At 45.3% G+C, this 21,020-nt stretch overlaps 2 protein-coding genes across 2 annotated transcripts; one reads left to right on the forward strand and one right to left on the reverse strand.

Annotated features, from left to right (window-relative positions):
- The first annotated feature begins 11,704 nt into the window (after window positions 1-11,704).
- On the forward strand, window positions 11,705-17,445 carry klhl11 (kelch-like family member 11). Its single transcript, XM_020453756.2, has 2 exons — window positions 11,705-12,327; window positions 12,880-17,445. Exons 1-2 carry the CDS (start codon window positions 11,762-11,764, stop codon window positions 14,462-14,464), a joined length of 2,151 nt encoding a protein of 716 aa, XP_020309345.1. The 5' UTR covers window positions 11,705-11,761; the 3' UTR covers window positions 14,465-17,445.
- Window positions 17,446-17,488: 43 nt separating this feature from the next.
- Window positions 17,489-20,785, reverse strand: LOC109865514 (kelch-like protein 10). Its single transcript, XM_020453757.2, has 5 exons — window positions 20,470-20,785; window positions 19,584-20,073; window positions 18,753-19,361; window positions 18,413-18,562; window positions 17,489-17,876 (listed from the first exon to the last, which is right to left on the reverse strand). The coding sequence occupies exons 1-5, from the start codon at window positions 20,736-20,738 to the stop codon at window positions 17,505-17,507; spliced, it is 1,890 nt and encodes a 629-aa protein (XP_020309346.1). The 5' UTR covers window positions 20,739-20,785; the 3' UTR covers window positions 17,489-17,504.
- Window positions 20,786-21,020: the final 235 nt, after the last annotated feature.

The raw sequence follows: 21,020 nt of genomic DNA on the forward strand, positions 1-21,020 counted from the left end.
GCCAACTGAGGAGCCAAGATCTACTGGTGACCTTCAGCAACAGGTAAACTGATGTTATGTTTTATGATTGGATTCAACATATGCCAGGGGGTTACTGTAACATAACATTGATTTGTAAACCTAACGTGGTGAAACCTCCTGGACCAAAATGTAATGTCAGTATTGAGCCACAGGCCAAAAAGACTCCCAAAAAATCTGTTGATCAATATATACACTACCGTTCAAAGTTTTGGGGTCACTTAGAAATGTCCTTGTTTTTTAAAGAACAGCTCATTTGTTGTCCATTAAAATAACATCAAATTGATCAAAAATACAGTGTAGACATTGTTAAAGTTGTAAATGACTATTGTAGCTGGAAATGGCAGATTTTTTATGGAATGTCTACATAGGTGTACAAAGGCCCATTATCAGCAACCATCACTCCTCTGTTCCAATGGCACGTTGTGTTAGCTAATCCAAGTTGATCATTTTAAAAAGCTAATTGATGATTAGAAACCCCTTTTGCAATTATGTTAGCACAGCTGAAAACTGTTGTACTGATTAAATAAGCAATAAAACTGTCCTTCTTTAGACTAGTTGAGTATCTGGAGCATCAGCATTTGTGGGTTCGATTACAGGCTCAAAATTGCCAGAAACAAATAACTTTCTTCTGAAACTCGTCAGTCTATTCTTGTTCTGAGAAATGAAGGCTATTCCATGCAAGAAATTGTCAAGAAACTGAAGACCTCGTACAACGCTGTGTACTACTCCCTTCACAGAACAGCACAAACTGTCTCTAACCAGAATAGAAAGAGGAGTGGGAAGCCTCGGTGCACAACTGAGCAAGAGGACGAGTACATTAGAGTGTCTAGTTTGAGAAACAGATGCCCCACAAGTCCTCAACTGGCAGTTTCATGAAATAGTACCCGCAAAACACCAGTCTCAACGTCAACAGTGAACAGGCAACTCTGGGATGCTGGCCTTCTAGGCAGAGTTGCAAAGAAAAAGCCACATCTCAGACTGGCCAATAAAAATAAAAGATGGGCAAAAGAACACAGACACTGGATAGAAGAAGATTGGTCTGTCCATAACACTTTTTTCCAATCTAAGTTTGAGGTGTTCGGATCACAAAGAAGAACATTCGTGAGACGCAGAAAAAAATGAAAAGATGACGGAGGAGTGCTTGATGCCATCTCTTAAGCATGGTGGAGGCAATGTGATGGTCTGGGGGTGCTTTGGTGGTTGTAAAGTGGGAGATTCGTACAAGGTAAAGGGATCTTGAAGAAGGAAGGCTATCACTCCATTTTGCAACGCCATACCATACCCTGTGAACGGCCCAAATGGAGCCAATTTCTTCCTCCAACAGAACAATGACCCAATGCACAGCTCCAAACTATGCAAGAACTATTTAGGGATGAAGCAGTCCGCTGGTATTCTGTCTATAATGGAGTGGCCAGCACAGTCACCGGATCTCAACCCAATCGATCTGTTGTGGGAGCAGCTTGACCGTATGGTACTATAAGAATATTTTGAAGATAAATACACAACGCAGAGACAGAGTACGAGAGGTCAAGAGGACGAAAAGTCAATATAATTAACGATCAATGGAAATAGTTTTTTCTGTAACAGGGAATTATTTATCAACGGGTCAGAGACATGGGAGGAATTTGTCTATACAGTGAGCCTGAAATAGGATACTTGTTATTTGGCCATTGGCCCAGTTGTACCGCAATGACTTCTAATTGGTCAACCACAGGCTAGGGCTGGGTTATAAAACTAGATCCTGTCCCTTCGTTCTTGGGAGATAATCACAGGGGAGAACCACAGGAGAGAATCGCTGGAGTGCATCACTGACGACAGGGGATAATGACTATCTACTTCCAAGCACGATTTGTCCTATTTGAATAAACCTATTTTCCTCCCCCTGATTTGCTTTGGGGTCTGTGTTATTAAAGAATAATGTCAACTGCTAACAGTATGTAAGAAGTGCCCATCAAGCCACTCCAACTTGTGGGAGGTGCTTCAGGAAGCATGGGGTGAAATCTCTTCAGATTACCTCCACAAATTGACAACTAGAATGCTAAAGGTCTGCAAGGCTGTAATTGCTGTAATTGCTGCAAATGGAGGATTTTTGACGAAAGCAAAGTTTGAAGGACACAATTATTATTTAAATAAAAAATCATTATTTATAACCTTGTCAACGTCTTGACTATATTTCCTATTCATTTTGCAACTCATTTCTTGTATGTTTTCATGGAAAACAAGGACATTTCTCAGTGACCCCAAACTTTTGAACATTAGTGTAGGCTAATATCATCCTGGAAGCCTCTGGCAGGCCAAACTAAATGTTTTGGGTGGCCCTCGAACCCTGTTATAAATGTTTCAATCCAGGAGCAGAGAAAACTCAGCCCCCTCAACCACCAGGAACTTGTGGACCAAGGCCAGGGGGGAGTTGCCAAGGGTGATGGAGGATTAGAGAGAGCCTGGAGGTCCAGGGGAGAACCATGGAGGAAAAGGTAGATGGAGTTGGTCAACATGGTCCAGGTGATGATTGAGCACTGCAGGGAGATGAAGGAGAATATGGTGGAGCTGTGGGCAACCATGGAGCAGTAGAGAGTGGAGAAGTGCTCCCAACAGCTCACTGTAAGTTCATGGTTGGGGGTGTGGAGTACGTGGACTGTGGTGAGCATGTCTCTGCCATTGCTGTAATGTAATGTCCTTTATCAGTATGTTTCCGTTGAATTCCTAATCCTTCAGTATCAAAGTTTTTGTATTATAATGGACAACAACGTGTCTCTCCAATCATGTAGAACCTCAACAAAGTCCCTGCTGAGCCTCACAGAAAGACAGAAGTTAGGCTCACCTCTTCTGGGCCTCCTTCTGGGCCTCCTTTGTCATCAAGGACTCTGTTTTGTTATTTATATTAAAACAGTATAGTAGTAGGCTATGTATTTATTGTCCTGCATGTCCGTTACGAACATCCAAGGTGGGACTGTAGCCTATATTTCCCCCTTTCCAGAATAGGCCAACTAATCTACCAGCTCACGTTTGTTGCCTATGTTTTAAACCTAGTGCTTACTTGATTCATTATGAGCCTTGCCTTATTTGACAGCATTGTTTGGAAGGATTTAATTGTTAGTGGGGAAAACAGGGCAGCGGGCCTTGAGATATGCAGATGTTGATATGTGAGTGTACACCTCCAACAACCTCCAGCCATATAGTTGGAGATTTTTTAACCAAAAGCATTATGATGCAGCTATTATGATGCAGCCATTATGATGCATTTTCATGACATTACATAATGGCGTGGAAGCAGATACAATTATGTGTAATGAAGTAATTAAAAAAAGATATATCACAAAGATATTTTCAGCCCGTGTGAGCCCAACGGTCAACATTTGGGGGTCTGGCTCATGGACTAATTTGACAGTTTCTAAATTGGCCTACAGATGTGTGCATCATATGCATTGTGACAGCACATATCCCAGGGACACCGGACACTCCCAAACACACAACAAATAGAAAATTAACAAAAATGCAAAACACACCAAAATATACAGGTACAGTAACTGCCAAAATAAAGGAAACACTTGAGTAAATGAGGGATACAAAGTATATTGAAATCAGGTGCTTCCACAAAGGTGTTGGTCCTGAGTTAATTAAGCAATTAACGTCCCATTCTTAGGGTCATGTATAAAAATGTCCAACGGCCTATTATTTTGGCTACCATGGCTGGAAGAGGAGATCTTAGTGACTTTGAAAGAGGGGTCTCAAAGGAGCTTAGGGGGCTTGTACACTTATGGGAGATTCTAAAGCAGTGCCTGAGACAGCGTTTTACACCACCATCAACAAAACACCAAATGGTGGGACTTCTCGTGGAAGAATGGCGTCACATCCCTCCATTAGAGTTCCAGACTCTTGTAGAATCTATGCCAAGGTGACTTTAAGAGGGTTGAGGTCAATTCCATTTCAATTCCAGTCAATTCAGGAAGTGCACTGAAATTCTGATTTGAATTCCCATTCTCTTCAGTGCTTTTTAAAGAGTAAAATTTGGTTTACTTTATTTACTGGAATTTAAATGGAATTGACCCCAACCCTGGCATTGAAGGTGTTCGTTCTGGTGGCCCAATTAAAAGGTTATGTTTGTGTTTCCTCCTTCTACACAATTGTAGAAGGAGATCCCACCACAGTTGTGGCTTACTGTATTATGATATACATTTTGTGTGAAGTATCAGGTAAACCACAATCATGGAGTCTATCACGTATACTCCCTCGCCCGGCGCTCAAAGTCACCAAGCTACTCATTATTACACACACCTGTCACCATCGTTACGCGCACCAGCGCCTCATCAGACTCACCTGGACTCCATCACCTGCCTGATTACTTTCCCTATATAAGTCACTCTCTTTGTTTTTTTTCTCTAGGCATTGTTTCTATTTCAGTGTTCATGTCTGTATGCTACCTGTGTTTCGGCTATGTTTATGTATTAAATACACTCCTTGAACTTGCTTCCCGACTCCCAGCTTACACGTTACAGAATAACGCCTCACCAAAAGGAAGCATCAGGGAGTGTTGAATTTTTGGGGGGTTAGTGTAGGCAATTTCGAGTCCGGGTGTCGCTCGCTATTGGGGGTGCCTCAGCCGGCTCGTCAGGCTGCCGTGCCTCAGCAGAAGAGACCGGCCTGGTCCTCAGGGGGTACTGTCACGTATACTCCCTGTCTGGCGCTCAAGGTCACCAGGCTGCTCATTATTACGCACACCTGTCACCATCGTTACGTGCACTAGCACCTCATCAGACTCACCTGGACGCCATCACCTGCCTGGTTACCTTCCCTATATATGTCACTCCCTTCGGTTCTTTCCCTAGGTGTTGTTTCTATTCCAGTGTTCATGTCTGTATGCTACACGTGTTTCTTGTTTTTGTTCCGTGTTAATTTATTAATTAAAATACACTCCCTGAACTTGCTTCCCGACTCCTAGCGTACACGTTACAGGAGTCAACAATTATCCCTCACCATTAAGTGAATAATGACATTCTCCCCCTTGTTTTCTTAGTCTAATAGCTTAGAGGGGTCTCGGCTGATCAAAGGGCTCGATGCCATTGACTAAAAGAAAGAGTGAAGGATGAGACAAATGGCACTGTGACTGGGTGAAGGAAGAGATGGCAACTAAGGACAAAGACATTGAAATGAAGGGGGCGGAAAAATAAAGTGAACAAGAGGTGAGATATCGAGAAGAGTCATTTAATTGTTGTGGCAGAATTATTTGGTTTCTTAGCGCATGACTTTATGCAGTAGCAGGTAGAGTACACTAGTCCATGTTCTGTTGGGGACTTGAGGCAGTGAGATTGAGAAATGTACCATTTGTCATTTAGACTTTTGGCACTATGTTGACACCGGTGGCAGTGAGAGTAATTGCATGCTTGCACCGAATGCGCCAAAGCTCGTTGCATGCTTCTCCGTCAGTGGTTTGCCCATATATTATAACCAAATGTGGTTATTAACCCATGGAGCTCTTCATGCCTTGGAAGCAGTGAGGGAGTAGCTCTTTATGAACTGATTACTTTATTACTAACTAGGAGCATGGTGTAACAGGCAGTCAGCTGCACTCGACGTGTGCATCGGGGTACATTCCAATACTCGAACAATGGTACCGAACGGTACTCCAGTGCTACATCACCTGGTGGTGTGTATGTGTAATGACGTTAATACCACATTACCACATTCCACCCCTCTTAAGATTTCATTATACACTGGGTGGTTTGAGGCCTGACAGCCGTGGTACATCTGAGCGTATACCACGGGTATACGTTTTACCAGCGTAACTAGAGCAGTAAAAATCAATGTTTTGTCATACCCGTGGTATACGCTCAGATATACCACGGGTATGACAAAACATTTATTTTTACTGCTCTAGTTACGCTGGTAAAACGTTTATAATGTCAAGGCACCTCAGGGGTTTGTGGTATATGGCCAATATAACATTTATTTTTACTGCTCTAGTTACGCTGGTAAAACGTTTATAATGTCAATGTCAATACATGTACAACACAAGACATTCCCTATACTCCTCTATTGTGTTAAGGAAGTAATTATTAAATACAGTTACTTTAACAGAAACATCATTTTCAACGGTGGAAAAGCCACCAGCTGGTTCTGAGCTGGGTTCAGAGTATCTGACTCTGGGTTTTTCTCTTGGTCAACTTTTTCCTCTGTTACAGTCTCTGTCTGTGGAACGTGCACCACAGAAGCACTTGGATAGCTAGAGAACAGCCTGTCCTTCGCCATCACAACTGGTAACTCACTTGTTGTTCCATAACGTCTGGCAAGAATCTGATCAACATATCTCCCAACATTACCTTGTAGGAAACAGGACCAGTCACTGAGTCTATGAATCCAGGAAGCCATTTTGGCCCGTGACTGAAATTTCCGGTAAGGACAGGGTCCCCCTTTCCAAAACTTCGGCCCTTGGCATGTTTGTCACGGTTCTCTTTCTGTTTGTTTTGTTTGCGTTCAACTTTCCTTTTCAGGTCTGGATAGAATAGGTCCAGTGTGGAGCGTAGTCTACGACCTAATAACAACTCAGCCGGAGAAAGTCCTGTTGTGGATTTGAGGTGTTATTCTGTAGCTGAACAGAACACATGACACTTTTGCTGATATGCTCCCTTCTGCACCTTTCATCATTTCTTCGAATGTCTCTACTGCGCATTCCACCAGTCCATTTGAAGATGGATGATGTGGAGCAGATGTCACATGCCCGATACCGTTGTTTCTGAAGAATTCTTGTGTCTCTGTACTCACGAAACAGGTCGCATTGTCGCTCCACGCCATCTCAGGTATCCCTTGGTTGTTAAAGCTTGGTCGTAGCCCGTCTATAGAAGTGGATGAAGCAGAACTAACAGGACACACATCCATCCATTTGGAATGTGCATCAATGATTATCAGTAATATCTTCCCCACTAATGGCCGTGCGTAATCTATGTGCAATATTCTCCAAGTTTTCTCTGTAAACTCCCTAGGGTGGAGTGGAGCTGCTACTGGTGCCTTTGTGTTCCTGACACGTGTTACATGTCTTGACTAGATTCTCTATCTCCTTATCTAGTTTTGGCCACCATAAGTAACTCCTAGCCAACGCTTTCATACATGAGACCCTAGGGTGACCCTGTAGCTGCTGTAGGATAGCCTGACAATCACTGGTGCTCCCCACAAAACGCAACTATCCTGTATGCTCAACTTTGTTTTCCTGACATTGGTTTTCCTGACACTGGTGTGAATTCAGTCCCTTCTGTTTGTTGTGGCCATCCCCTTACCACATGTTCTCTAACTCTAAACAGTATAGCCTCTTTTTACCTGTCCAGGATGTCACTTACTCTGCAGTGACGAGTGCTGTGTCTGTGCCACGGACATCAGCACTCTGTCCTCTTGAGCTGTTTATAATGGTCATGTATGGCAGTGGAAGACGGCTCAAGGCATCTGCATTCCCATGGTACTTTCCTGCTCTGAAAACGAGGCCATGCTCGTAAGCCCTCCACGTCACTGTTCACCTCTGGATTCTCACTGACAACATCTGTGGAACTGCGTTCATTTCATTGAAAAGAGACAGTTAAGGTTTATAATCTGCACGTACGGTAAACCTCCTGACATATATGTATTTGTGGAACCTCTGAACCCCAAACATTACTGCTAACCCCTCTTTGTCTAATTGGGAATAGTTATTTTCTGCTGGGTGAAGAGTTCTCGACATCAACCCTATTGGTCTCTCAGTTCCGTCCTGCATACGGTATGACAGATCTGCCCCTACCCCGTAGGGTGACGCATCACACAAGAGTATCGAAGTGAATCAACACAACCGATGACTGCATCAGTTTCTTTGATTCTACAAATAAATTCCTCCCTGCTCTATCCCCGCTGCCACTTTGTCTCTTTACGCAGCAGTGATGAGGTGCTAACACTTGACACGTTTGGCAAGAACCTGTTATAATAGTTTATCAGTCCCAGGTAAGGTTTTAACCTCAGTCCCATTTTTAGAAGCAGGTGCGTTCTGGATTGCTTGTACCTCGTCAATGAGCGGATGGACACCCATGGCGTCCACTCTGTGTCCTAGGAACACTGCCACGTTCCCCATGATGGTACACTTCCTACGCTTGAGACGCCAGGCCCGCACTCTCCAATCTCTGTAGTGCCTCTGTCATCGTGCTCAGATGCTCCTGGTTATTCCTCCCCGTCACCAGGATGTCATCAAAGGAAATGGGAACATATGGAATCCCTTGAAGTAGGCCCTCAATGGTCCTCTGAAAAAAAGCAGGATTGCTGGAGACACCAAAAGGTCAACGTTTATACAGAAACAACCCCTCGTGTGTTTACTGTACAATACATCTTAGATTCCTCATCCAGAGTGACCTGTTGATAACTTTGTGAACTTCTGTCCACCAGCCAGATTTGCAAATAGATCATCTGTTTCTGGAACTGGATACTGCTCTGACGAGGATAGTCTGTTAACAGTCAGTTTGTAATGCCCACAGATTCTCACAAAATTGTTAGGTTTCAAAACAGGCACTATGGGAGCTGCCCATTCTGAGAATTTGACTGGTTTCGATAATGTCCTCTTTCAAGAGACGGTGAATCTCTGCCTCTTCTTTTGACTTCATGGCATAAGGTACATGTGTTGGTTTGTAAGACCTTGGTTTGTCCTTCGTGTCAACATAGATTTTAACTGGGGAGACGTTCAATGTTCCAGGTTCCTCTTTGAACGCATTCTCATGCTTTGTCAACACCTCTTCCAGTCCACTGTTGACCCTCATCAATCTGATTTACTGTTCCCCAGTCTGCTTTCATTTATTTTATCCAGCCCTGACGTAGCAGCTTGGGTCCGGTGCCTGATACGACTACTACAGGTAGCTGAGTCACTGTGTCTCTGTGCTGCACAGTTACATTAGCTGCCCCTATTGGGTCTAGCCTCTCACCTGTGTACGTTTTGAGATGCACAGAACAAGTCATTAAGTCTGGAACTTCTGCACTGTCCCACAACTCTGTTGATTATGGTTACACTGCACCCTGTATCCACATCAAACTCGCCACTTTTGGTATGTTATCTGACATGCTGTACATTGTAAACGTATCCTCTTCTTCCTCTTCCTCTTCTACCTCTTTGTTTTGTTCAGCTTCCCCACTGGTGTGATGTGTCTCATACATTTTTTTTTGCTCCTTTTTCATTGATTTAGCTTCCCTCCCCCTTTTTGTCTGGATCTTTCTGCAGGGGATTTAACCCTACAGGGCTCGTTTTATATGTTCTTGTTTGCCACACGTATGGCACTTTTCATCCTGAAAACAGCACTCACTTGCCATGTGATCACCTTGACATCTGCAACATTCTTTCACGTACTCACCTCGTGCTGGTTTCGCTCTCTGACGTATGCCTAGCTTGTGCACACTTCCCTGGCATGTCCCTTGTTTCCAAGTCACATTAGCCCTGTCCACACATTTTCCCTGGGATTTCTTTGACATCCTTGTTGGCAGTGTCCATTGCTTGAGCAAGGAACAATGCTAAATCAAAAGTATGTCCAGTCTCAGATAATAACTTCAGTTGGAGCCAGTCATTATTTAAAAAGACACATTGTACTCTTACAGACAAATAAACATGCCGTAGCCGAGGCACTTCCATATGTCTGAAAAGGTTATTAGTTAGATGTCAGATTGTGCAGTTAAGACTGTCAATTTGTTACAGGCGTCTTGATTTAACTTAGATTAATTTGGACTATTTTGAGGAAGTGTATACTGGGTATGTTGTTGCTAAGGCGTCTCAAGACAGACAGTAATATTGATGCTTTTTTTTCAGTTTTTCAGCAAAGGTCTTTTAAAGGAGTATGCCAGGCACAGAGATTCGCTTAGCCTCTGCTAGGAGCAAACCGAACCTAGTATGCGTGCGCCTTTAATCTCATGCGCCATACTCTAGAAGCGTGCTAGACAAACAGGGCTGTCCAATGAGTAGATTGGAACATGACGGAAGCTGAGGTTTTGTTTGAAACTGCTGGTGAGTCGGGTGAAGCTAATAGCACAGAAAGTGAGAACGAGTGGGTTACAGTGGCGAAGAAAAAGGGGAAACAGGAGAAGAAAAGCTGTGGTGGAAAACTACTAGACTAGCAAGGTGCCTATCAAGGGGTTATTTCTGGGGTGGCTCAAGAAATAAAGTCAGAGGATATTACTGAAGGCATCGATGGAGTGGTTGGTGCACGTCGACTGACCTGTATGTTGGACGGAGAAAATGAATTAACTTCATCCATGCTACTGTTGATGGAGAGTCTCTCACCTTCTCATATAAAGTTAGGATTCATGAGATACCCTGTGAGAGCTTTCGTGCACAAGCCCCTTCAGTGTCATAAATGCAAAAGATTTGGCCATGTGTGAAGTGTGTGCAGAGGGGAAGAGTATCGTACGCCAGATGAAGTGATATGCTGCAACTGTGGAGGTGAACATGCGACTGAATTCCTGGAGTGCCCTGTTCGCGTGAAGAAGAATGAGGTGGCAAGGTGTGTCCAGCGTGTCTCCTATCTGGAGGTGGTGAGAAGATGGGAAGGAACGAGTGGTGATGAAGAAACAATGGTAGTACAGCCACCATGACCAGTGAAGGTTTCTCAACAACCGAGGACAGCCTATAGGGAGGAGGTCAGAGACCTGACCGTGTGGTGCAAGGACAACAACCTCTCTCTCAACGTGATCAAGACAAAGGAGATGATTGTGGACTACAGGAAAAGGAGGACAGAGCGCGCCCCAATTCTCATCGACGGGGCTGTAGTGGAGCAGGTTGAGAGCTTCAAGTTCCTTGGCATTCACATCACCAACAAACTAACATGGTCCAAGCACATCAAGACAGTCGTGAAGAGGGCACGACAAAACCTATTCCCCCTCAGGAGGAAAAGATTTGGCATTGGTCCTCAAATTCTCAAAAGGTTTTACTGCTGCACCATCGAGAGCATCCTGACAGGTTGCATCACTGCCTGGTACAGCAACTGCTCAGCCTCCGACCACAAGGCACGGCAGAGGGTAGTGAGTATAGCCCAGTACATCACCGGGGCCAAGCTTCTTGCCATCCAGGACCTCTATACCAGGCGGTGTCAGAGGAAGGCCATAAAAATTGTCAACGACTCCAGCACGGCAAAGTCTAGGTCCAAGAGGCTTCTAAACAGGTTCTACCCCCACACCATAAGACTCATGTACAACTAATCAAATGGCTCCCTAGACTATTTGCACCCCCCCTACACTGCTGCTACTCTCTGTTATTATCTATGCATAGCCACTTTAATAACCCAACCTGCATGTACATAATTACCTCAATTACCTCAACACCGGTGCCCTGCACATCGACTCTGAACCGGTATCCCTGTATATAGCGCCGCTATTATTATTTACGGCTGCTCCTTAATTATTTGTTTTTCTTATCTCTTACTTTTTTTTGTTTTGTATTTTCTTAAGAATGCATTGTTGGTTAAGTGCTTGTAAGAAAGCATTTCACTGTTTCACCTGTTGTATTCGGCGCATGTGACAAATAAAGTTTGTCACATGGATTTATTATTTGAACGGTCGTCGAACTCGGAATTCCAAGTCGGAAAAAAATTCGGAAAAAAATGTAACCTAGTTTTTTTTTCGAGTTCCGGTTGTTTTGAATGCACCACTAGGGCTCCGACTTCTCTGACCTAAAGATGACTGACGTCACGACCTGACATCGTTTTTTTCCCCGAGTTCCTAGTTGTCTTGAAAGCGCTATACCGCTTGCCATCAACTACGCATGTCCATTCTGGAGTGTTTGTTTACTTGCGTTGTATGTGCGTGCGACTGCTTCCCCAGGCTTTTGCATAACATTGTTTTAAGGTTTAAACCTTATTCTGCCGATATGGCAGCCACAGCACCGAACCCGGAGGATTCGAACAGAAGCAGCGGCAGTGGAACCAGCCCACCCACTGTACTCGCGGGGGATGGGGATTCAGAGGAGGCCGAAGATTTTACATCTTCAACCCACTGCTCAGAGCTGTCTCGTCGGCAGAATGAGCAGAGGAAGACCGGGTTGTTCTGCGATGTGACGTTGGCCTTCAGTAGCGGGGCAGCCAGCGAAAGGGTCCAAAGTTGCGAGTTCACGGCCCACCGTTCGGTTCTGGCTGCATCTACGGACTATTTCACACCTCTACTGGGGGGGCAATTTTCTGAGTCGCTGTCCGGGCGGGTGGATATGAAAGAATGGAGTTCTGAAACGGGGCCCGACCCAGAGACAGTGGAAAGCGTCATACAATTCATGTACACTGGTGAAATACGAGTGAGCACCGCCAACGTTCACGAAGTATTGGAGCTAGCTGACAGGTAATACAGATTGCACTAGTTATCCATCTATCGGGTAGCACTAACTTACTGTTTGTATAGCTAAAAGTAGTCGCCAAAATAGGCAACCGCCATTTGTTATTGGTGGTTTACTGTAAACACACAGTTTTCCTATTACAGTGAATGCCTAAAGCCGTCCTTTCATTGTTGTTCAATTTGTGCCCTAACAAGCGAACATAGCTAGATATTTTATTTTCACATTGAGCCAATTGTCAAAGCCGGAAAAGACACTTGCCCCAACCCCCTTTCAAATGTATTGGGTGCAATGAAGGCTGCGTTGCAGGTGCAGGATTGGCTCACCAAACAGAACAGAACAAACGTTGGTTTGGGGAAAATTCTAGTTTCTAAGCTTTGGCAATTCCAATGCTCTATTATAGATCTATATCTAGGCTATTATTTAAATTAAAAAAATGTATAACCACTACCAGATCCATATATACATTGATATGGCTCTAACTACTACTGGTAGTCTGAGTGCTATATTGATAAAGGTTGAATAAATGTGATGCTTCATTAGTACATTGACTGTTTCAGGTTCCTGCTGGTGCAGCTGAAAGACTTTTGCGGTGAGTTCCTGAAAAAGAAGCTGAGCCTGGCTAACTGCGTAGCGGTGCACAGCCTGGCCCACATGTACACGCTGGACCAGCTTGCCCTGCGTGCTGCTGACATGATCAGGCGCAACTTCCACAAGGTCATCCAGGACGAAGAATTCTACACGCTCCCCTTCCACCTGGTGCGGGACTGGCTGTCCGACGCCGAGATCACCGTGGACTCGGAGGAGGTGCTCTTCGACGCTATCGTCAAATGGGTACAGCGCAACGCTGAGGAGCGTGAGAAGCACTTTGAGGAGCTGTTTCGTCTCCTCCGGCTTCCCCAGATCATGCCCACCTACCTGACCCAGGTGGTCAAGAAGGAGTCCCTGGTGGCCAACAACGCCGCCTGCCTGCAGCTGGTGTCTGAGGCCGTGGAGGGCCACGCCATTCGCTTTGAGAACCTCAAGTCAGTCGACCTAGAGTTCTGGGCGTCACACATGGCAGCCTTCCAGCCGCGCTTCGGGCAGAACATGGACGTGATCATGGTGGTGGGCGGGGTGTCTGAGGGCGGCGACTACCTGAGTGAGTGCGTGGGCTACTTTGTGTACGAGGACCGCTGGGTCAACTTGCCCCACATCCACAACCACCTGGATGGCCACGCCATCGCCACCACGGACTCCCACGTTTACGTAGCAGGCTCCATGGAACCGGGCTTCGCCAAGACCGTGGAGCGCTACAACCCCAACCGCAACACCTGGGAACAGGTGAGTAACCTGACCACGCGCAAGCACTCCTTCGGCCTCACCTGCATCAAGAACATCCTGTACAGCATCGGCGGCCACGGCAACTTCAGCCCGGGCTTCAAGGACGTGAGCGTGTACGAGCCCGAGCAGGACAAGTGGCACAACCTTGAGTCGGCGCCCAAGATCCTGCGCGACGTGAAGGCGGTGAGCGTGGAGGATCGCTATGTATATGTGACGGCGCGCACGCCCGTGGACACGGACAACGAGGACGGGCTAAAGACTGTGACCACACGCTACGACACCGAGAGCCACCAGTGGCAGGAGGTGGACTCCCTGCCGCTCATTGACAACTACTGTGTGTTCCAGATGGCGGTGGCGCCCACCAACTTCTACCACACTGCCTCCTGCTGCCCCAAGAGCTATGCCGTGCAGGACGAGACCGCAAAGCAGAAGATCAGTGCTCGCATCTCGGACGACATCCTGGAGAGCCTGCCGCCTGAGGTCACCAGCATCGAGGGCACTGCCATCTGCTACCTGGGCGAGGACGTGTTTGTGATCGGCGGCTGGAAGAACAGCGACGACGTGGACAAGCAGTACCGCAAGGAGGCCTACCGCTACTGCGGCGAGCGGAAGCGCTGGATGCTGCTGCCGCCCATGCCCCAGCCGCGCTGCCGCGCCACCGCCTGCCACGTACGCATCCCCTACCGCTTCCTGTACGGCTGCCAGCGCTACCCTATGCCACAGAACCTGGCGCGGCAGCGGGACCGCATGCAGCAGATGCAGCAGCTCCACCGCCGCACCCTCACCCTGCGCAGGCAGCTGCAGTCGCAGATCGAGTGCTGAACTCCATTCCGTCCTCCCACGAGCGGCAGCATTTTCAGTGTCCGATTCCCATTCTCCTTTCAGTACTGTCCCTCCTGTCTAATATGCAGTTCGTTGATATTGCCACGCTTTTTTTCGGGGTTGCTTTTCATTTTTTGGGCTCAGGTTTGTCGATGAGAGAAAGTGTCTGTGGCAGTTGTATGTGACAATTGGCATTGAATAAACGTATGAATAGACAATGGAATGATACGCCATGTAAAAAGGACATTATTTATGTATGCTTTTGGCCTTACTTAAATATGCCTTCTCTTAATCCTCTCTTAATATATGCTTTAGAGAAGCGTTTCCCAAACTTGGTCCCAATGAACCCAAAGTGTGCACATTTTGGTTTTTGCCCTCAAATAATCGAAGCTTGAGGATGAGTTGATTATTTGAATCGGTTGTGTAGTGCAGTGGAGGCTGCTGAGGGGAGGACGGCTCATAATAATGGCTGGAGCGGCGCGATGGAATAAGCATCAAACACCTGGAAAACTTGTTTGAGTTATTTGATACCATTCCACTAATTTCACTCCAACCTTTACCACAAGCTGGTCCTCCCCAATTAAAGTGCCAACAACCTCCTGTGGTGTAGTACAAAATGTGCACCTGAGGACCGAGTTTGTGCAAACACTGCTTTAAAGTCTAGACGCAGCAATGCTCTAGTGTCAGCCTGTTAGTACTATCATGCCAACTCAGTTGCTGTCAATGCCTGACGAGTTGATCTGGGACCAGGCTAGCAATGCTCCATTCTAGCTTGTAAATGGGAGTTCCTGTCCAACTACATTAGACGCATGTCAGATCTTACAACCCCTGATTAGGTATTTAACACATCTGCTAACCACATCACATGCTATAGCAATCTGATGCCCGACTGCACAGTCGATGACGTGGCACGGAACTATTGGTTGATGCAATGCAACACTTACGCTTGTAGTCGGCCAGGAACTCGACCTTAGACTGACATTCCATTTGACACTGTGATGGTTCCCATGACCACCTTTTATGTGCTGGCTTTAGTGAGATGCTACGGCCCACACAAAGGGGAAGGTTTTTAAAGACTTGCTTTAATGTACATCTATTGAGTGCATTGTATAGACAGGCTACCCCTTTCAGTTTTAGGCTACTCCTTTCGCTTGCTTCATTACAATCTTCGGCCTGTTTCTTCCATGGCTTTGTTTTGCACTAGATATATGTGTTACGATAGCTCAATGTGTTCTGTACCATTTGAATGTTGGAAAGAGACTCGTAACACCAGATTTGTTTGTGTTGTTTAAATATGCACTGTAAATAATAGGAGAGGAACAAAAAAGCACTTCATTTTGGAAAGTCTCAATCTATTTTTGACCGGTTGGATCTGGTTTTGTTTTTTTGTTTTCTTTGTCAAAAGAGAGCTATAAAATTATAGGTGGAGCAGAATAATGATTTTAAGGGAACAAGTGTCCTCTGTAACTTGGGCCAAATGATATCTACAGTAACTTAACGTTAACGTTTTCCCGGGAGTCGTTGAGAGCACTCCTTTCTCCATTCCATTCAATTGTGACATTCCTAAAGCACGGCTAATTGCACTTGAGTAAGCCTATCGACTTTGCCCGCTTATAAAAGTGGTCAACTGAACTGCCCTACCAAGCAACAAGGCAGTAACTGCTCATAGCGTGGAACTGAGGAAAAAAATGGCTTTTATTTACCTTAGTTTCACAGTAACCTTATGCAGTTACTGCTAACATGACCCCCACTTTCTCCAGAGCACAATGCAAAAGAGGCAGGATACTTGTCCACATAATTAAGCATGTATTTAATGTAGCAAAAATGACTAACTCGTTTTCAACCAAATGAGCAGTTACTGCCTTTTTGCTTGGTAGGGCAGTGAAGACCTTACGCTACAATTTCACTTTATAATTCCCCCAATGCCAAAGCGTAACCTGGAAGTAATTCTATTTAGAAATAATGAACTCCACTACCTCACAGGAAGGCAGATTATAGCTACTGGGGTAACATACCTACCCCACTTGCACAGGAAAGTTTAACGACACACTCAGGTGGTCTTCAATGAAATGTCTGTCAGTCATTATTTGGCTCGTTCGTTAACCTGAAACCAAGGTCAAAGACTTTATTAGCATTCCATTGTGCTTACAATACCGACGTGTGTGAAATGTTCTCCAAGCCATGATGTTATCTGGCGGTTTAATAACTTTTTTTTTTTCTGGAAACTTGTCTGGAAATGGGAAAAGCTGTAATGATGTATTTACTCACTCAGTGCATTGTGAACGTTTTCAGGTAAATGTGTGTATTTTCCTGCTGTGTGTTTTATATTGTCAAAGACTTAACCTTTTAAGGTCATTGTGGCCGGAGGCACATTGTGTTACGTAGTGACTTACATTCCTCAACACCATTTTTATTCACAGTACCTCACAATCGTGTTTCAGGTAAAACAATCCAGAGTTCTGTTGATTCAGATCATCATTATGTTCTACCATGTACATTCATAAAGGCACTCCATGGATAGTTAGATTCAGAGTAGTATACTATGTCGGTGTTGATTTTGTAAATGTCTCCAGTTGGGATGTTTTTTGATTTGATACTGAAAGTCCTTTATTATGGTGAAAGCAGTGAATCTCCCACCAGTTGTTATTCCTCTTCCATAAATGCAGAGGGAATCTGAGCTTGTGTGTTATTGTAGGTGTCCAGAACCCATATTCCTTCTGGTCTCATTCTTGTACAGTAATTTGAAGTTGTAAAGGACAGATTTTGCTTTGTGTGTATTCGCTTTAAAATGCAGAACGAGCTCTAAGAATACCGCCATTTGCAAAAAAAAAAAAAAAGATATTTCATATAATTAGGCGGCCTATATCTGTTGTCTGTGAAGATGCTGAATATGTTTTATTTTGGTATGTCAGATGTATAATGCAAACAATCAGCTAAAATGTTTTACTCCAAACAGTTATCTTAATATATTTATTTCCTAAGCAAAATATCCTCTCTTTTTTTCTAGTCTTTGAGTGGGGAATGGGAAGGATGTACTTGTCTATAGGTTTGAGGCCAGCCTGGTCTTGGAAGGTGTGTTCCATTCGTCAGAGAGCAACATTGGGGAGTCGCGGGGGGCAGCATACTGTGCCACGTTAGGCAGGCCGGGCACGACGCAACAACCGAGGGCACTGCGGAAAGTGGGCATGTCGTGGGCGTCATACCACTCGTCTGTCTTCCCGTCGTAGCACTCCACGTTGTAGGTGGTGTTGAAACCATTGAAGCCGCCCACCACGAAGAGCAGGTCATCCACCACGGCGATGCCAAAGTTGCTGCGCGGGTTGAACATGGTGGGCAAGGCGCGCCAGGTGTTGTCCAGTGGGTTGTAGACCGCTGCGGTCTTCAGACGGTTGGCGCCGTCAAAGCCTCCGACCTAGGGTAGAACAATCTTGTGAGTCTGAGGCTAATTGGATTTCAAATGTTGTGAGAAAGAAACAGAAGCCAGAGGCAATTCATCTGTATGTTTAATTAGCCACATATACATTTACATTCATTTTCATGTAAAGAAAAGTTTCATGAAAGAACAGCTGCTTATATTCAAGTTGTACCGTCAACATGTAACTTGCTTGACAGCCTGAGACTATTGAGCTAATTGACGTCTCCATCTATTCCAGACTGGTAGTTTTACACAGCAATCAATCTCACTGAGGAGTCGAGCACCATTGTCTCATAAGGCCATCTCAGTGCTCCAGGTAGTTACTGCAATTTGTTTTAATACTCAATTCTGAATATCTCCCACTGAATTGTACCATGAGTAAAGCGCCTGCACACCCCTGGACTTGTCCTGAGACAAGTGTTTTGAATGTACAGACCAAAACACATTATAAAAGTGTTAGTCCTCCAGACATGACTACTTAGTTTGTTCCGACTAGAAGTGCTGCTCGGACTCATGTTGTGTGTGTAACTTACTGCATAGAGGTGCTCCTTGTATGCAATGACGCCGACCCCACTGCGGCGGCGACTCATAGGGGCAATCGGGGTCCATTGGTTAGTCTTGGGACAGTAGCTCTCTGCATTGAACAAGCACTCGGTCCCATTGAAGCCTCCACAGACGTACACCTGAACGCCAGAGAACCCCACAGGATTGACACACCGCAACTGTTATTTTATTTTTTTTACTTGTAAGGTGCAATCTAGTAGTCTAGTTTGCCATTTACTGTTTTCGGGTTTAATACCAATTACTCTTTCGTACTGCCACACGAGTATTGGCAGGCATCAATTAAACTATTCCCCTTCAACTTCTGCCTACCTTGCCATGCAGTGTGGTGGCACTGGCATCGCTCCTCTTCTCGTGCATCGGTGCTACCAGGGTCCACTGGTTTGTCTCAGGCTCGTACCGCTCCACACTTGTAAGACGCCCGTAGCCATCGAAACCGCCTATGGCATAAATGCAGCCGTCCAACACTGTCACGCTGACGTAGCAGCGCCGCGAGTGCATGGGTGCAACTTGGTGCCAGGTGCACGTGATGGGGTTGAACTTGCGGACGCTGTTGAAGTATTCCACGCTGTCAAAGCCGCCTAAGCAGTAGACGAAGCCGTTGAGGTACGCAGCACCGTGGTAAGCCCGTGGGCTCTCTTCCTGCGCTATGGTCGCCCAACGGTCGGCCCTCGTGTCGTATGCTTCGATGACATTGGTCGGGTTGCCTCCACTCCAGCCGCCGATAGCTAGTAGGATGGCGTAGGGCAGGCGAGGTCGCCTCAGCGGATTACTGGAAATGGAGGGGCCGTGCATGTTGAGTTCGTATATGGCCTTTAAGGCGTTGAGGATGATGGGTTTGCATTCATCGCTGCCCTTCACCAGGGAGTTGTTCCTCACATGGTTTATGAAGTAGTCAGCATTCATCAAAGCCATTCGCACCTAGATGGACAGAATTAAATGTAAGGGATTTCATACAGTTGAAAAACACTCAAAGCAAATCAGAGGTATGGAAGACTAAGCAAACACGCTTCTTGTCTAACATAATGTGGCACATATTATGAAACCAATTTTCACTTGGTTGTTATTAGCTCCATAGGTGCCCAGTATGAGAACAGAAAAGTAGGCCTTTGATCAGTGACCATTTTATAAGTGGACCGTCACCTTTGGCAGTAGCACAGAGATCCAGTGCCTGCGGCTGGCAGGAGTGTGGGCGATCCAGCGCAGGATGGCCTCAAACACAGTGTTCTCCTGCCTCACGTTCAGGTCGTCCTTCTTGATGAGGTCGAGGAGTTGGGCCAGAGACAGCTCCAGGAACTCCTGGGAGCAGCAGACTATTTCCTCAAAGTGGTGCAGGATGAAGAACAGTGCTCGGCGCTGCAGCTCCGGGCAGGAGTAGAAGTCGGCAAACTTGCAGATGCCAATGCAGTTTTCCAGACACAGCTGGGTCTCCAGGAAGTGGCAGCAGGCCTGCACGATGCCCAGGATGGAGAACTGGTCTGCTGCCTCTAGGAGCAACTCCACGTTGTCCGCCGTGACCGGGACGGTCCGGGTGTAGGCGTACTCGATGAGCATCCTCATTATCTCAGGAGATACACCTGGGATGGTGTACATACGTTTCTCGCAGGGGTTCCAGCCACTGGTGAACAGAGCACTGCAGAGGGAAAAAGGCAAAACATTGACAACTCACTGAGGGACAGTTTCACACATCACAGACCCAGAATAAGGAAACCAATTCTCAAAAAATTTAACTGTCCAGAGTTGGATACAATGTATCTGGCCTATGAAACACTTTTGATTAAGCATTAAGCATAGTCCAGAAATAATTGAAGATGTGTCTATGAAGACAAATTAGGATTAATCTGAATTAAATGTATTTACAGAAGGCGGCTCAATCGTGTTGGGAAACTGGGCTAGTGTTGGTACACTCTCTTGGGCATGGATTGAGGCAAAAGTCTCCATTCTCCATCTATGTCAATTCATATTTAGAATGTTGAAGTTATTTTTGTTTTCATGTTTATGGTACAATCACCACAGACAAGTCTCTCACCGAAAATACGAGCTGCATCCACACAGGATAGTCTTGTGGGCACTGAACTCAACTCCCTCGACTTTGATGACCACATCGCAGAGTTTCTCTTCCAGGCGTAGCTCATTGAAAATGTTGCAGGCCATGGCACTGGTAGTCTTCTCCTTTTGAAATTTGGTTAAGGTTCTAGACTCTTGCCCGTCTTCAGCAGACTTTTTAGTTTGTGAAATGTTTGATGTGATAGAGAGAGAACTTTGCTTTCCATTCTTGTTGAGTTCTAGAACATCCATACATTGATATATCACAATGGCATTTCTTCCACTTCTCTGTTGATACAAAGCAATCAATTTACCATGGTAACGTGATCCAATAATGAAATTATCTAAAACAAAAAAGTTAAGAGCCCCAAAATATAAAATGTACAATAAAAATGTTTTAAATTGTAATTATTGTTAACTTAAAACTGACATTCTATATTTAAAAAATAAAATATGTCAAAACAGATTACATTTTTGGGGTATATTCTGAATTATTCTGGAATTTGCTTCAGTTTTCAGGTGACATCCATTTGC

Source organism: Oncorhynchus kisutch, linkage group LG20 (assembly GCF_002021735.2).
Source record: "Oncorhynchus kisutch isolate 150728-3 linkage group LG20, Okis_V2, whole genome shotgun sequence".
NCBI lineage: Eukaryota > Metazoa > Chordata > Actinopteri > Salmoniformes > Salmonidae > Oncorhynchus > Oncorhynchus kisutch.